The sequence below is a fragment of the Myotis davidii genome, unplaced genomic scaffold (genome assembly GCF_000327345.1).
Source record: "Myotis davidii unplaced genomic scaffold, ASM32734v1 scaffold1323, whole genome shotgun sequence".
NCBI lineage: Eukaryota > Metazoa > Chordata > Mammalia > Chiroptera > Vespertilionidae > Myotis > Myotis davidii.
In genome coordinates this window covers 716,027-729,326 of record NW_006294585.1, presented here as the reverse complement: position 1 = coordinate 729,326, position 13,300 = coordinate 716,027, and the positions used below count along the sequence as shown (strand labels likewise).

The 13,300-nt window shown below is 42.8% G+C and overlaps 1 protein-coding gene across 1 annotated transcript in view; it reads right to left on the bottom strand.

Annotated features, from left to right (window-relative positions):
* Positions 1-1,989: 1,989 nt before the first annotated feature.
* Positions 1,990-13,300, bottom strand: part of CCDC170 (coiled-coil domain containing 170) — a 58,565-nt gene continuing 47,254 nt past the window's right edge. The window contains exons 10-13 of the mRNA XM_006768714.2: positions 10,668-10,841; positions 7,118-7,360; positions 5,741-5,977; positions 1,990-3,261 (exon numbers count right to left, since the gene is read on the bottom strand). Coding sequence (XP_006768777.2) covers positions 3,076-3,261; positions 5,741-5,977; positions 7,118-7,360; positions 10,668-10,841 — 840 coding nt within the window. The 3' untranslated portion in view covers positions 1,990-3,075. The remainder of the gene's footprint in view (positions 3,262-5,740; positions 5,978-7,117; positions 7,361-10,667; positions 10,842-13,300) is intronic.

Below are 13,300 nucleotides of genomic sequence, written 5' to 3'. Positions count from 1 at the left end.
TCTCTTTGGCTTAAGGTAGTCTAAATTGGATTTCTGTAAACTGCAGTCAAGGGTGTGAGTGGCTGAAACAAAAGCACAGAAAGGTACAAGAGCTGAGAAGGTCAAGAAACTGAAGATAAGGCAAAATAACAACAAAAGAACAAAAAGAAAAAAGAAAAATAATAAAGATAAGGCAAAGGAATAACCCTATGGAGGCTGCGTAGGGAAAAGAGAAGCACGCAGGCCCCTCTTGCTGATGAAAAGTGGGATGTGCAAAAATGTGGATTAAAGTAGAAAGAGCCGTCCTGGTTAAAGGTTGTGTTGTGTAACCATGAAATGCTTCCCCAGGGAAAATTCGTTTCTGTTTCTAAGTCCTAAGTATTATTGCCATGTCAATAATGCACACTTTCTTTAACAGCGTTTAAGCCCACCACACCTTGACCTTGAATCACTCGCTATTCATCTATGAGACAGACTATGAGGTAAAACTGAAATTCAGATAAATCAGGTTAACTTTTCTCCCTGAGATACTTCATGCAATTATTTAAATGTCTCAACAATGACCAGAATAATGGCCTCAGTAGCAATTATCGCTCAAGTGTTTTTGGTAGAAGACTTTGTGTTAAATATTTTAAAACTCTATTTAGAAAAGTCACATCAACCTAATGCATTTTATTGGACAACATAAAATATACATGAGTATTATGGAAGAACACAGTCTGACACAAGAATGTGAAGCTGGCTGCCAATGCTAGGACAGATGCACCAAGGCAAAGCCAACAGCCAGCAGGCAATTTAAACAGGAAGACATGGCTTTATTAAAGTGATTCTGGATTTGTCCAAAGGACAGATAGTTAATGTGCGTGTGGATTATATACACAGACAGTAGCTATTTTTCTTATCCCATATGATGGTATGCTTTCTATCAGATATCTCTGTAAGGGTTATGTTCAGACATTTTTAATTTCTATGTATGTGTTAAAGACTATTGTATATATGTTTGAGTCATACATTGGGAGTGCTATATAAACATATATTCAGATAAATGAAATGAATTGTGTATTATAAGGAGAAAGTGCAGTACTAGTAATGATGAACCATCTGAGCTTCATAGAAATATAGGGTGTCCCCCAAAAACATATACACACACTTTGACTAATTATAAAGGCCATGTTTATTAAAATGCTTTCATTTTCAAAATTAAGCTATCAGCTGTTGAAGTGTGTATACATGTTTTGGAGACATGCTATATAAGTAATGATAAGTCAAACGTGGGAAAACAATATTATAACAGCGTATGTCTTTAAAGTGATGTTGTTAGATGTATTTTTTGAATCGTGTAGAAATAAATTGACAGAGAAAATAAAAAGTTTATTCAAGATTGCATTTGGAGAATGTACAAAATCAATGTTCCCACCCTCGCCCCTACCACCACCACCGTGACTGCTTCCGTGGTCTGGGCATCCCCATCCTCCAGGCACCCAGAGGTGCAGCCGCCGCCTCCACTGTGGCTGAGTGTGGGTCCACAGCAGCAGCCACGCATCTGGACTACATGTGGGGAGCTCCAGAGGCCGTAGGCCTTCCCCGGGGAAACCGAGGCTGCCCCTCCTGCCTGCTGCACACTTAGCTCCTGTCCGCACAGGGCTGGGCAGGCGTGTTTCCTAAGTTGTGAAACACTACTTCATACTGTCCTTGTTCACAAAGGAGAAGCCAGCAGAGGCGACCCACCCCTGTGGCCATCCTTGGTCACTCTCCCTGTGTGGCCTGTCGTCCAACCTGCAAGTATCAAACTCATTTCCTCTCAGCTAGACTTTTTAAATATATTTTTAAATTAATTTCAGAGAAGAAGGAAGAGGGGGAGAGAGATAGAAACATCAATGATGAGAGTCATTGATCGGCTGCTACCTGCATGCCCCACACTGGGGATCGAGTCCAAAACCTGGGCATGTGCCCTGACCAGGAATTGAACCATGACCTCCTGGTTCATGGATCAATGTTCAACCACTGAGCCACACCAGCTGAGCTAGACTTTTCATTTTCTCTTAATATTTGGCTATAATCTACTTTTCTCTCTCCTTTAATTAGACACCAATGCTTTTCTCAAGGACTGAAAAAAAAATTGATGTGGCAGAAATATGATAATCACCCAGAGTAACATGTTTTTCTCTTTGAAATTAAAAAAATACATAAATTCCTGAAAAATATCTGTGAAATAGAAATTTAAAAAGAAGGCAGAAAGTGAGAGATATTCATAATAAAATCTGGATTCTGAAAAAGAACACTTGCTATGACTATGTTTTAAATATTGGTAAGTAAAACTGTGTAGGCTGTCTTCATCTTATCGGTTTCATGTTAATGGCTCCATTTTGAAAGTACTGAGATCAGCCCTGTTCAAACATTAAAAAATTACCACCTAATGCAATCTGGCAGCAACATTTGAAAATACATAGGTTTCTTAGAGGACCTCAGACTATGCATGTTTTATGCAAATAAGTAGGTACATTTCTTTTTTAAAGAAATCATATGGATTACACTCATAAACCTTAATTACTTCTGGACTGCAAGTCTTGACTATATGCAGGCAATTGTCACCAAAACACATGGAGCCAGGAGAAACTGGAGGATGGTGGAGTAGCAAAGAAGACACGTAGAGTCCTTCCCGGTTCTGTCACCAACCAACTGCAATCTTGGGTAGGTGACACCCTCTCAGAGCCCCAGAGAGGTTGTAAAATAAAAACGTTAAAGCTTCTCTGTGTGGTGGTTATGAGAATTAAGCTGGGTACTAAAGCCCCTGAGTCATAAGAGATACCCCATAAGTAGTAATTCTCTACTGACAGTTTTCGTTCCAGATATGCAATCTAGCGGAATTCTTCTGGGTCCCAAAGTGCCAACAAATGAAATACCAGGTGTTTTTAGCGGCAAACATTTATCTACCTTTGAGATTCTTTGTTGTCAATGACGGATTCTCACTCTATCACCAAAGTATAGAATATTCACCTACTGATCGAATTTCAAAGGTTTGGAGAATTTGTTCAATTGAGCATTGTGTCCTGTGCCTTAGCTCCTCAAGAGATCCAGTGTTCAATGAAGAAGTTTTCAGTGGCTTTGCAGGTGCCTGTCTTGCCTGGTAGTCACATCTTTGAGGCCAGCACAGGTGACAAAGTGATGCTGATGGGAATGGATCAGTCTTTCAAGACATTTGATGATTTCATAGTCAGGAAGAGCAAGGCTGGTCATGTTCAAGCCCAGCATCTGGGAAACCACCTCCCTAAAGTCCACCAGCTGGAATATCAAACAGAAACACAGTAACTGAGACAGCAAATGTGTCAACTATTGCTGAGCCAAATGCAACAATAAAAAAAAAAAAAAAAAAAACGGAAAATCCAGGTGTGCATGAGGCAGGTAAGTGACTTACTCTCATTAACCTTAGTTCTCTCATTTATAAAATAAGAAGGCTAGCCTACTAAATTACCTCTGAAGTCCTTTCAGGCACCAACCTTCATCAATTTCATAACCACTTTTCTGATGAGCCAATTCATGTGGTATTGACTACCAAGTCAAGAATCCCAATTAAGCAACCATGAACAAGACTCTGACCTAACTAAGATTTCATTTCTCACTTCCAAGGTAGGAATAACTACAGACCTATCTCCCGGGGCTGTTCTGGGACCAAATGAAACGATGGCTGTGTATGTGTTCTGCATACTAGGGGGCACTTTACAAATGATAGAGTGGTCGTGCCCATGGTCATAAGTCCTTATGCTCTAGAATGCTACTGGCAATGAACCTCTCAAACTAAAGGAAGAACAAATGGCAAGAAAGTTATGAGCTCATGACAACAGAAGGGCTTCTAAATGATACTCAAATCACATCAGACAGATCACCACCATAACACTGGACTCTCTGGGAACCCCTAGTAGTCCATCACACACACACACACACACACACACACACACACACACACACACACACTGAGGTGGGTAGGGGGAGGACTGGAGACAATGGTGGAAATGTGCCTCACACCCCATAGACTGGTTGGTGATCCCAGGCTGAAGCAGAAGCAGATAAATCAGGGACAGCTGGGCGACGCCTCACTAGAGGTGCCTTCCATCTTAGGAGAAGTGTGATCTACCCTGAAGACAGATATTACATGCAGATCTGCCTTCCAAACATTCCCACCCTATACTAGTTCACTTCCCAACCTTCTCCCTACGCTGAGTCCAACTTGGGAAACATAACGCTTTCTCCAGCCTTGTCTCCCTGATGAAAAGGTTTCCTTGAAGTTCCTCATCCTTTCAAATATGGCCAAAGCTCTTAATTCTGGAGTGGTTTGACTCGGAGAACGCTCACGCGTCATTTGGCCTTCCTCGGCCCTGCCTGACACATGAGCCAGAGCAGAGGCAGCCAGAGAGAAAAATATCCTAGGATCAGAGTCCACTCTGGGCCCCTAGAGCACCAGAGAATGAGATGAAAGCCAAAGCATCGGGGGTCAGGCTGCCCGGTACATGCTTCTTCCTGCCTGACCTCTTGATGTGCTCACCAGATAACACTCTCCTCCTTGGACTGGCGAGCAAATAAGACCTGCTTTACGGTTTACATCTGGGTTTGGTTGGCCTTCAAGTCTGGGTGCCACCGCTGGAGATTTGGGACTATTTCCTGCAGCTGATCTCTCTGGAGATGAGGTTTATCCTGACCTCCCGGGCTGCTGGTGACCATCAGAAGATGTAGGATGATGCAACCTCCAGAGGCAATCAGCGAGCATCATAAAAACCGCCCCATAACCAGAACCTGGCTTTCCACAGGCTTTCCGTTGCTTTGATAAGAATGTCTTTTTCTTTTTTTTTTTAAATATATTTTATTGATTTTTTTACAGAGAGGAAGGGAGAGAGATAGAGAGTTAGAAACATCGATGAGAGAGAGACATCGATCAGCTGCCTCCTGCACATCTCCCACTGGGGATGTGCCCGCAACCCAGGTACATGCCCTTGACCGGAATCGAACCTGGGATCTTTCAGTCCACAGGCCGACACTCTATCCACTGAACCAAACCGGTTTCGGCAAGAATGTCTTTTTCTTTCCTACAATCTGTGCCATGAAAATAGGAATTACTTTTCTTAGTGGAATAAATCATAATGGTTCTTTTTTTAAAAATATATTTTATTGATTTTTTACAGAGAGGAAGGGAGAGGGATAGAGAGTTAGAAACATCAATGAGAGAGAAACATCGATCAGCTGCCTCCTGCACACTCCCCACTGGGGATGTGCCCGCAACCAAGGTACATGCTCTTGACCGGAATCGAACCTGGGACCCTTGAGTCCACAGGCCGACGCTCTATCCACTGAGCCAAACCGGTCAGGGCCATAATGGTTCTTTTAATGCCAAAAAAAAGATGCTAGATGGCAGGCAGAGACGTTGGAGTGATATAGAAAGTTCTGTAAATTGCCTGGCTGGCATTGCTCAGTGGTTGAGCATCAACCTATGAACCAGAGGTCACAGTTCAATTCCCAGTCAGGGCACATGCCCGGATTGTGGGTTCAATCTCCAGTGTGGGGCGTGCAGGAGGCAACCAATCAATGATTCTTATCATTAATGTCTCTATCACTCTCTCCCTTTCCCTTCCTCCTGAAATCAATGAAAATATTTTTTTAAAAAAGAATGTTCAGTAAATTGTTTATGAAGAAATGTGTGAACAATAATCAAGCTTTAGAATTGTCCTATCTTTCCTAAGTAGGAAGGTTTCACCACCAGGTGTCTACCCACCTGCTTTTCTCTCTTTTCTGCTTCCTCCAGAGATTTCCTTAGCGTCCTCAATTCGCTGGTCACCACTTCTATCGTGTTCCTGGCCCTCTCCTTGTCCTCCTGGGCCTCGTGCTCCGTACTGTCCAGTTCTGACCTGACGGACATGAGCTTCTTCTCAGCCTTCTCCTTCATCTTCTCCAGTTTGTCTCTGGATTTATTGAGGTCTTCAATGGCTTTGGTCTGCTCCAGAGTTTTAATCTAAGAAGACAAGAGAATGCTGATAGTCTGTGTATTTACTTAGAAAAACTGCATAAATAAGTCATAGGTCAATGGAATTCACTGAACTCATGATTTTTCTATGGGTAAGAATGAGATCTTTATATAAACTTTGTCAAACATATGTGCAGGATAAACATGTCTTAAGGCAGTTATCGTTTTTAAACAACATATCAGAGTACCATTATTTGGAAAATTAATGAGATAAAATGGGAGGTAGCGTGATCCTGGAGTTGAATATTAAAACGAGGCCTGCTGGTTCTTACGTGCAGATTCCATGAGCTCCCCCGGCAAAAGCAACTGGCCCTTTTTGCCCCTCCCAATGGGTCACGCCTGGTTTGGACGCTTTGGGAAGAGCACAATGTCTGCTCTGGGAGTGTTTTACCACAAGGAGGCCCCGCCTCCCATCCCCTGGGCCAGCTGCATCTCTGCTGTGAGGAAGATCTACAGCAGCACTTTTCTGGGGAAATGTCTCTGACTTTACCAGTGAGGTGCACTTGCCTGCAAGGAGCCAGGACATTGCGGTCATCCGTATTGGTGACGTGCTAGTAATAACATTTAAAATATGATCTGTGCACATGAAGTTACATACTTATGCCATCAAAATATCTGGACCAAATTCTTTCAAGTTTTAATTCCTTTCTTCTCTGTATTCACTGGAAATCGGACACCTCAAATCCAGGAAGAAGGTCGCCCTGATCTATCTACCCTCCTCGCTACTTGATACAACTCAACTCCCAGAGACCAGCATTGCACACCGGCACCTGCCTGACTCTTCTCATTTCTTCCCACGCAAACTCCTACATCATGAAACCCTACCTGACCCCTAAAATCGTAGTCGCCCTCATTTAAAAGACGTGTTTTTATTTTCTGGACTTAACATCACCCTGTCTGAGTGGCTTTTCCCACAGCAACTACAGCTCTATTTCCAATATGAAGAAGCCACTGACCTGAGCTAATATGCTGACTTGTGTAATTTTTGCACTTTTCCCACAACTCTAGAAAATCAGCGGAAGGTTTCCTCTTTTTTTCTGGCGTGGCCACAATGAGGCTGGCACTCTTTCGCAGAAGCGTGTGTGGTGACTAGCACAAAGCAACAAGGGAGCGAGGCTGAGCACTTGCCTTAAGCTCATTGGTGTCAGCCAGTTTGGCTTTGAGCTCAGTGTTCGATTCCCGGCACGCGCTCAGGTCCTTCTGCAGCCTCTCCACCTGCTTCTGTAACTTCCGTGCAGTGGCAATGGCCTCGTCCCTCTCCACGGCCAGGCCTGTCCGCAGCCGCCTCTCCTCTTCCAGCTGCGCTATCTTCTGTCGGAGGAGGTTCAAGTGCAGTTCTTTGCTCTCCAGTCTGTCTTTCTGGGTCTTGAGCTGGTTTGACACAAACAGGAAGTTTTGCATTGAACAGCCAGTAAACATAAATGAATTACTCAGATAATGTTGATCTTTGTCCACACTTCAATAAACCTCATGGCTAAATCATTTTTAAAAATGGTACTAGATTCCTTCTCCTGATTGCATTTTTATTTCTATCTCTTGAAGAATTAATTTTGTAGCTGCAAAGTATGAGGTTGAACAGCCAGAGAAAATGCACAGAGAAATAGGCTCTTAACACCTGACTCCCTCCAACATAATGTTCACCTAATAAAAATGTAAAATTGCTGTGAAGACAATGGAAATGAGCCCAGCTGGTGCGGCTCAGTGGTTGAGCATCAACCTATGAACAAGGAAGTCAAGGTCTGGTTCCCATTCAGGGCACATGCTTGGGTTGCGGGCTCGATCCCCGGTGTGGGGCGTGCGGGAGGCAGCCGATCAATGACCCTCTCTCATCATTGATGTTTCTATCTAAATCTAAATCTCCATCTCCCTCTCCCTCTCCCTCTCCCTTCCTCTCTGAAATCACTAAAAATATATATTTTTTTAAAACAACTAAAATGGGCTTATCAAGGGCAGAATATAGTAAAACAAAGAGACAAAATCCTTTCCAACACCCCACAGCAACTCTACTTGCCCTGGTCTTTCCTGAAAGAAGACAGGGTGCGAATTAGCACCAAAAACCTAGACTGACTCATCTCCATCCCTCAGTATGTGAGTAGTCTAGCTTGCTTTAAAGTTCATATATTTTTAAAGTAAGTGATACCAAGAAAAATTGTTTAGAATAAATGATACCAGGGAAAATTTTTTAATATATTTAATATATTTTGTTGATTTTTTTTACAGAGAGGAAGGGAGAGGGATAGAGAGTTAGAAACATTGATGAGAGAGAAACATCGACCAGCTGCCTCCTGCACACCACCGACTGGGGATGTGCTTGCAACCAAGGTACATGCCCTTGACTGGAATCGAACCCGGGACCCTTGAGTCCACAGGCCGACGCTCTATCCACTGAGCCAAACCGATTAGGGAAGGACACTTTTTAAAGTTTTGTTTATATAATTAAAATCTTAGAAATAAAAGGGACTTGAAGGAAGTTTGAGTTCATCAGTGTCTTTATTACATGCCTGGCCTATACCATCCACAAACCAAGCAGGTCCTGAAACAGCACTTATCATTGACAATTAAACTTGATGAAGGAAATTATAGTGGTTTTTAGAAAAAGATTGTGGGCTCGAAGAGGAGAAAAAAAACCTCGTGGGCTTCACATGTCACAACTAGTGAGTGGACTATTAAGTACAGAAACCTCTTTCATCTGTTATAAAAATTAGGAATGAGAATCGTGTAGAATTATAGAATGTTAGAGCTGGGGAAGGTCATATTTTCCCTAATTTTTTTTAGTCCTCACCTGAGGATATTTTTCCATTGATTTTTTAGAAAGAGTGGAAGAGAGAGGGAAAGACAGAGAGAAATATCAATGTGAGAGAAACACATTGATTGGTTGCCTCCTGCATGAGCCCCTACCAGGGTCCGGGCCAGTACATGTCCTTGACAGGAATTGAACTGGGGACCCTTTGGGCCGCAGGCTCTACCCACTGAGCAAAACCAGTTGGGACACGTTTTCCCCCATTACTGACTGCATTTATTAAGTGTTCAGAGGTGTGAAGAACTAACGGGAATGTGGGCTTGAGTATCTTGCCTAACGGTGACAGCAATGTCCCTGCCCAGAACCCTTTGTAACACGGCCCTTTCAATATTTCCCTAACTAACCTCCCTTCCTGGAGCTTCTTCATGTTAAGTCCACTCTATTGCAAATTTACACTAGCAAGTTCTGTGCACACGTAACTTTAATAATTACACAAGACTTAAGAAAAAATGGTATTAGATATTGACAAAAAATTCAGTTATCTGAGGGAAACTTCAGAAAAAATTGTAGCTCCATTTAATGTCTCTGATGGTAACAGGGGTTATCTCCTTTCTTTTTAAAATATTCCCAAAGATACAGTACGTGGAGAGGAGGTCAAATGTAAATAGAGCATCTTCTATGAGCCAAGAGTTCAAAATGTTATTTATTAAAAATGTACAACCTCCTGAAGGAGGTGTCATCCCCATCTTCAGTATGAGGAGAGGAAGAGAGGAATGCAGTTTCCCAAGGTCACAGAGCTTGGCGGAGCCAAATTGGGAACCCAGATGGGACTCATTATATGGCCTGCACACTGTAACTCTACCACAGAATTTTCTCCTAAGAACTATTATAAGGATACATTTGTGTTTTCCTTTTTCCTTCCCCAATGCCAATAATTACATAACTAATAATTATATTTTTATCCTCTTCATGCATTCATTTATTTAGTCTAAACTGTTTCTAACTCTCCCTTTGAGTGAATGAAAATCTCTTCTCTCTACTTTCTAGTCTAATAGAGCTTTTACAAAGGCAGAGACTGCTAACTGTTCCCCAATTCTCCTCTCCTATAGTTATAGAAACAGTACGTTTTTCAGCTAGGTAAATGGCTAGCCAGAGTAAAGATTACCGGTTCAAGCCTCCCTTGCAGCTAGCTTTAACCATCAGAACATATTCCATGGGACATAAACACAAGCTCATGGAGCAATTTCTGGGAACCTCCTTTAAGACAGCTCATGTCTGCGCTTTTGCATCCCTCTCCTGCCTCCCTTCCTTCTCCAACTTCCTTGCTGGAACACAGATGTAATATTTCTAAAAAGTATTTTTAACCATGAGGATAAGGACCACCCTAGCGATGGGTGACTAATGAGCTTAAATGAGCTGGGTTCCTTCAAAACTTCACAGAGCTGAGCTGTCACACTAGCCCTGAGCTGCCTACTTCCAGGAATTCAGGCAACAGAAGAAAAACAAAACACTTCCACTTGTTTAAGCCACTGTTACTTTGGGTCTTTATTACTCATAGTCTAACATAACCTTAGGTGATACCTGCCATCACTCAGACTTGAAAGATTCTAAACCAGCCGTGGGCAAACTACGGCCCGTTTTTCAATAAAACTATTGGGGGGAAAAAGACCGTACCCTTTTATGTAATGATGTTTACTTTGAATTTATATTAGTTCACACAAACACTCCATCCGTGCTTTTGTTCCGGCCCTCCAGTCCAGTTTAAGAACCCATTGTGGCCCTCAAGTCAAAAAGTTTGCCCACCCCTGTTCTAAACACATAATATTATAATCATGTTTCCAGCCACATTGGTAATACGGTAGCAGTAAGTTATATTTCAATATTGAAGTTTCACAGATATTCATTCTCTCAACATTGGCAAGTTTCCACCTCTCCTACCTTTCTCTGTAAATTGTGGGCGATGGTCTTATTTTCAATGACGGCATTGCTCTCGAGGCGTACCAGCTGCTCTGCACGAGCTAAAACTACATCTAGCCGCATGTCAAAACCAAGTTCAGCAGCCATCTGGTCCAATTTCATTTTCTCTGAGAGCTGGTCCAGAAATTTAAGATACTACACCCAAGAACAAAAATGAAAATGAGACACAAAAATAAAGTTAACAGGCGATCTCACACAATCCTCCCCTTTCTCCCAAATTTACAGGTAGTTCTCATTAAACCCAGTAGGAGCCTGGCCCCCCAACACCAAAGTTTGGTAATGAATTCCTGACCCACCCTGCCAGCTCCACGTCCTGCTCCTTGACCATATTCTCTTGACTCTCCTGGTCAGTGACCTTGATGTTCAATCTAATATTATACACTCTTCTTAACCTTGCCATATGACAGATGTGCATGCTCCCAACTATTTCTCCATCTCTCTGCTTTGCTACATGCTGCTGCCACCACGCCCCTGCTAGGCTAATCCAGCCCCAAGCATCTGCCAGGAGCCAGTCCATCCTTGCTGTTTCAAGGGGCCTGGCATATATGGCATACTGTTCTTAATATATTTGCTCACCTTCTTGGCACTATGTGTTTTAACCAAGGTCACCTCTCCAAGAAAGGTTGTTTCCCCAGGTAGAGATTTTCCCCTGAAGTTAGGGAGGGAATAAAACCCCTTCACTAAGTGCCAGGAGGGTAATTAATCACTTTAACTATGAACAATCACGCTTAAGCTACATAATCTTTACTCCCTGGAATGGAGATAAGAAACGCGCTAACCTTTGTAATATTGACAGGATTAAATCAACTGGTATAAATACAGATGTAACAAGACAATAAACGCCAGAACTTTGCTGGAGATCCAGACCAGAACTTGGCTGGAGAACCTAGCGAGAGAACATGGCCATAGAACCTGGCTGGAGATCCTAACCAGAACTTCACTGGAGATCCTGACCAGAACTTGGCTAGAGATCCTGCCTAGGCTTCTGATCAACTGAACGCTGTCTCCGTGTCATTCCTTCTTCGCCGACTCTGTCCACACCTTTGGGGACCCCTGGACCTGCTGGGGCTGGACCCCGGCATACCCATCCAGACCTTCCATGGAGATTTTTCCCACCCTATGTGGCCCAGGCCTCAAAAGTGGAAAATGAGGACTTAACCAGTTGCCACAACACTCTCTATACAAACAACCTTTGGACAACATTTTTGCTTTAGAGAAAATGTATTTAAGAGTTGTTAATGTATCATATAGTTAAAGGAACAACACTCCAAAATGGAGTTATCAGGAAAGTCAAAGTTCACATTTTATTCATTTTTTAAAAAATGTATTTTATTGATTTTTTACAGAGAAGAAGGGAGAGGGATAGAGAGTTAGAAATATCAATAAGAGAGAAACATCAATCAGCTGCCTCCTGCACGCCCCCTACTGGGGATGTGCCCACAACCAAGGTACATGCCCTTGACCGGAATCGAACCTGGGACCCTTCAGTCTGCAGGCCAACACTCTATCCACTGAGCCAAACCAGGTAGGGCAAAGTTCACATTTTAACAGGTTAAAGTGACAATGTTCTGGGACCTCCCTCCACTTGATCTCTGTGGCTCAGCTGGCCATGTCAGATGTAGCGTAATGTCTACTAAGTACTTGCTGGATAACCAAATCGATCAATGTGCTTTCTATATCATCATTCCATGATCTGGGTTCCATCTTTGAGATTTTTTTCTCATGGCAATAACTCGGGCAATTTCATGTTTAAATAAATATAAATTCCTGACAACTGAAGCAATCCATTGCTTTTTTAATCCTCACCCAAGTATATGTTTATTGATTTTAGAGAAAGAGGAAGGGAGGGAGGGAAGAGAAACATCAATTCGATAAAGAAACATGCCCTGAGCAGGAATCAAACCTGCAACCTATTATCTTCTGACCTGAACTTTCTAAGAATCCCAACTGGGCTCCCTACCTTTAGTGTCTGGAACTTCAGAGCCATTCTGCCTTCAGAAAACCTTTTTCTTTTCCTCAAAACCTTTCTATGCCTCCCCATTACCTATAGGATAAAGCAGGGGTGGGCAAACTTTTTGACTCGAGGGCCACAATGGGTTCTTAAACTGGACCGGAGGGCCGGAACAAAAGCATGAATGGAGTGTTTGTGTGAACTAATATAAATTCAAAGTAAACATCATTACATAAAAGGGTACGGTCTTTTTTGTTTTTAGTTTTATTCATTTCAAACGGGCCGGATCCGCTGTAGTTTGCCCACGGCTGGGATAAAGCCTCCAGTAATGAGCGTGACCTACCTCAATTACCCCTTCCTGCCTCCAGAGCCACCTCCCACCTTTGGCCACGCCCCAGTCTATTTGTGCCTCATTCCTCTTCTAAACAGTCCTATTACACCTCCCTTCCTTCAGCCCTCCTGCTGTTCCCTCTGCCTCAGGTCCCTTCCCCACTCTTCTGCGGGACACATTCCTACCTGTTCTTTAAAGCCCCTCACATACGTCACCTGCGGAATCTGCCCCTTCTCCCCACTAAAATGCTACTTTATCCTTCAATGATCACCTCAATGATCATCTTCCTGTAAAATCATCCCATTTTACAGA